The 4,036-nt window shown below is 35.8% G+C and overlaps 1 protein-coding gene across 1 annotated transcript; it reads left to right on the top strand.

The window, feature by feature from the left end:
* Window positions 1-208: 208 nt before the first annotated feature.
* Window positions 209-3,531, top strand: LOC21396969 (fructose-bisphosphate aldolase 6, cytosolic). The gene is made up of 3 exons (XM_010091110.2): window positions 209-323; window positions 1,991-2,218; window positions 2,550-3,531. The coding sequence occupies exons 1-3, from the start codon at window positions 296-298 to the stop codon at window positions 3,311-3,313; spliced, it is 1,020 nt and encodes a 339-aa protein (XP_010089412.1). The 5' UTR covers window positions 209-295; the 3' UTR covers window positions 3,314-3,531.
* The last annotated feature ends 505 nt before the right edge of the window (window positions 3,532-4,036 follow it).

Here is a 4,036-nt window from a genome sequence, read left to right as displayed (position 1 = left end):
AAATAGGAAGATTGAAAATTAAATTTATTGCTATAGCTTCTTTTTTTAAAGCTAAAGACAATCTCTAAAAATAATGTCAAAAAGGTCCTAAATAATTCACCCCTTGATAGAAAGAAAAGGAAACCGCTCGTTATTTAGCTTAACAGCGTGTAAAAGTCTGATCATTACGTAAGGTAAAAGCTAAAGCTATATTATATATCAGCTTCCACGGATATAAAATCTCACTTTGCTTTTTCTTTTTTCTCTTCAATTTTACACATTTCTACTCTCTCTATACCCTCCTTTCTAATCGAACATGTCTGCCTTTAGGAGCAAATACCAAGGTAATCCTCTTAGATTTATGACTTCTTTTTGGTTTTTAATTTTTTGTTATATTTAAAGCAACTTTTAAAATATGAGTTTAAAAAATTTATTTTCTAATGAATCAATGAGAAGGGCAGTTTTGAATTTTTACATCTTAAAAAAGCTTCATGTATCCAAATTTTTTTTTTTTTTAAATGTTTACCAATTCAAAATGATCAAAAACACGAGTAGTACTACAAGCAAAATTCACTAAATCACAGGGTAAATATGATATTTTCTCTTATTTATTTGTTTATGTCTGTGTGTGTTTGTTTGTGGATGCAGATCCTGAATTTTTTTTTATACATATATTTATACCTTGCTGATCAACGCGAAGTTAAGACATTCATTAAAAAAAAAAAAAAAACTCGAAGTTTTTGATTTGTATGTTTTGTTTCAGCGAGAAAGATATGCTAGCTCTAACATTGCTTTGGTTTTACTCATGGATTTAAATCTGTTATAATAAAGAATGGCCTTTAGAAGCTTTTTATGTTATTTTTCCCTTCGACATCAGATCCTCCTTGGGGCTTCATTAATGGAACTGATATAATCTTCTGTGTTTCTTTAATACCCTTCAGAAGTAGCAAGGTGTTAATTTGCGTGTGCTCATCGTTAGCTGTATTGGGAAAATGTCTTTCGTTCATGGTGAAGTTAAATGAGACATAAATTTAAAGGCCCCCTCTTTTCGCAATTTGAATAACAAAAATTTTATATTTTCTCTTATAAAAATTTAAATTTAATTTTTGTATTACAATATGTTTTCTCACATAAATTCATCTTTTTCAAATAGCGATTATGTAAATGTATGTTACATTTTATAATAAGAGCATTTATAATGCAATGCTATACTTGATTTGCCAATTACAAATTTAACAATCAAGTGCAAAAAATGCTCTCCAATGCAATGTTATTTATTGTGTTAAATTTTTCATAAGTTATATTTTCAGGCAAATTTCCCACCAAATATAGCATATGAAAAATTTAACATATGATTGCTATTGGCCGAAGTGTTTACCTTTGCATGTAACATTTGCAACTTTTGCAATTTTTTAATTATTCTAAAAGTAAAAGTTTATTTTTTACAACTTTCAAAACTTAGTAATTATGAGAAAAAGTATATTTAACATTTCAAATAGCATTATGCAATTTAACATTTCCAATAGCATTATGTTTTATAACAAAAACTAAAAATAACGTAACATATCAAACTTTTTAATGCTAAACGTATAATAAGCATTAATATTTGCATTGGAGATGTCTAATATCATATATTTTCATAGTCCGTACCTCTTGGCATTACTTGAATTTAAGTTAGCATTCTGATTGGAAACTCATTAGTTTTTTCTGGTTTTGCATAAAGAAAGAATTGCCATTTTTCAAATAGTTCAAAACTCTATTTTACTTAAAATTTGGACTTCTCTACCTCCTCTCTAGTTATGTTATTTTCCTTTGATTGAGAGTTTGGCGAATTATGATTGACAAAACATTGATTTACAAGCTGTACGTAACAAATAAATATAAATTGAATCTTTTTCCAGGCTTTCGCGGTCCATTTTGTTTTGTACTAGTTATTTCATTATCTTTTTTTGTCGAAAATCTATGATTGTAAATCTTGTTCCTTTCTATCTAAATCTTGCTTGCCTTGCAGATGAGCTCATCGCTAACGCCGCTTATTTTCGAACCCCTGGAAAGGGCATCCTTGCCGCTGATGAAACAATTGACGAAATGACAGACCGTTTCTCGGCCATCAATGTCGAGAATGTTGAATCAAACAGGCGTGCTCTGCGTGAGCTCCTCTTCACCACTCCGGGAGCCCTGCAATACCTTAGTGGAATTATTCTATTCGAGGAAACTCTGTACCAAAAGACCGCCGCTGGTAATTTGTTTTTAGGGCCCGTTTGATTCATAAGTTTAAACAGAAATTAAAATTTCGTGAGAAAAAATGCTGTAACAGAAAGATTTGAACAGTTTTAAAACTATGAACAAAAGCATGGTTAAATTTGTTTAGGCATCTTGGAATTGGTTTCCGTTTCTTTTACTATTCCCCCTATCTAGATGAAAGTTCCCCGTGAATTGACTTCTGTTCGATTCGTAAACGGTTTAGAATATCCTAATTATTTTCAAGTTTACTTGTTGAAAACTTTTCACTTTCAGTTATCGGAATGGTTTTAAACAGTGTCTTATACATTGTTTACTACGCATTTCAGGTAAGCCTTTCGTTGAAGTTTTGAAGGAAGGCGGCGTCCTTCCCGGAATCGGGATCGACAAGGGTCTCGTTGAGCTTCCGGGCACCAATGGCGAGACCACAACCGAAGGTCTTGATGACCTTGGCCAACGTTGCCGGAAATACTACGAAGCCGGTGTTCGGTTTGCCAAGTGGCAAGTTGTGCTCAAGATTGGCACCAATGAGCCTTCTCAGTTGGCCATCAACGAAAATGCAAGTGTCCTAGCTCGTTACGCCGCCATTTGCCAGGAGAATCGTCTTGTTCCCGTTGTTGAGCCCGACATCCTCCTCGAGGGGTCCCATGACATCGAGAAGTGCGCTGCGGCGAGCGAGCGCGTTCTCGCTGCCATCTACAAGGCCTTGAACGACCACCATGTCCTGCTTGAGGCAACCCTTCTGAAGCCCAGCATGGTGACCCCAGGATTAAAGGCCAAAAAGGTCGCACCCGAGGTGATCGCCGAGTACACTGTCCGTGCCCTTCAGCGCACCGTGCCGGCGGCTGTTCCCGCCATCTTGTTCCTGTCTGGTGGGCAAACCGAGGAGGAGTCTACCCGCAACCTCAACGCCATAAACAAGGTCAAGGGAAAGAAGCCGTGGTTGCTTTCCTTCTCCTACGGACGGGCGCTCCAGAAGAGCACGCTCTTGGCATGGGCAGGAAAGGAAGAAAATATTCGCAAGGCCCAGGCTGCTTTCCTCGCCAGGTGCAAGGCCAACTCGGAGGCGACCCTCGGAACTTACAAGTACTAAGGAAACTCGGGCTTTTGCAGTAGCTTCTTTCGTGTTTCTGTTTCGACTCGAGTAAATTCAGATATGAGAATAAGAATGCCGTGTTTTAACTTATATGTCATAGAATCTTCTTCCTGATCTCGAGTTGTAGAAGGATATTGTTGTTGGTGTTAATAAGATTGAGGTACCTTTTTTATGGCGAGTTTGCCGAATGGTATTTTTATTTTGGTTTGGAAACTGCTAGTGTTTTTTGTTTTCTATTCAAAACTGTGATTTTATCTGTTAATTAACTTCGTTTTATACATGCGCATTTGTTTCCTTGTTCCTGTTTATAATATTGCTGAATTGGAACTCAAATGTTTAACTACTTTTAGAATTCTAACCGAACTGCCTAACGATTTAATTATGAACCAAACAAATGTATCTGTTAAGATTGAATAGTAGTTATCATTTCTCCTCTTCGACATTATATATTGTCGTTTAGAGATATCAATGTCGTAAGATAAATCACTACAAGGTCTTCGTTGAAGGCTTGAAGCGCCATAATCTTGTACCGTTCGTGGCTTTCTCGGGGACTCATGTTCTCATGTTTTGAGCGAGTAGCCAAGTAGTGGTTATCTTTTGGCAGAAACGTTATACGTTTGATTATTCTAGAATATGCTATAAGAGGTCGATTGAATAATTAAATCTAAAGTAATACGACATGTCCAGAACAATAAAAAATCTGAATAAAACTTGATAACA

This window comes from Morus notabilis, unplaced genomic scaffold (genome assembly GCF_000414095.1).
Source record: "Morus notabilis unplaced genomic scaffold, ASM41409v2 Scaffold705, whole genome shotgun sequence".
Classification (NCBI taxonomy): domain Eukaryota; kingdom Viridiplantae; phylum Streptophyta; class Magnoliopsida; order Rosales; family Moraceae; genus Morus; species Morus notabilis.
Note: the sequence above shows the minus strand (reverse complement) of the source record. Positions and strands in the feature narration are given on the sequence as shown.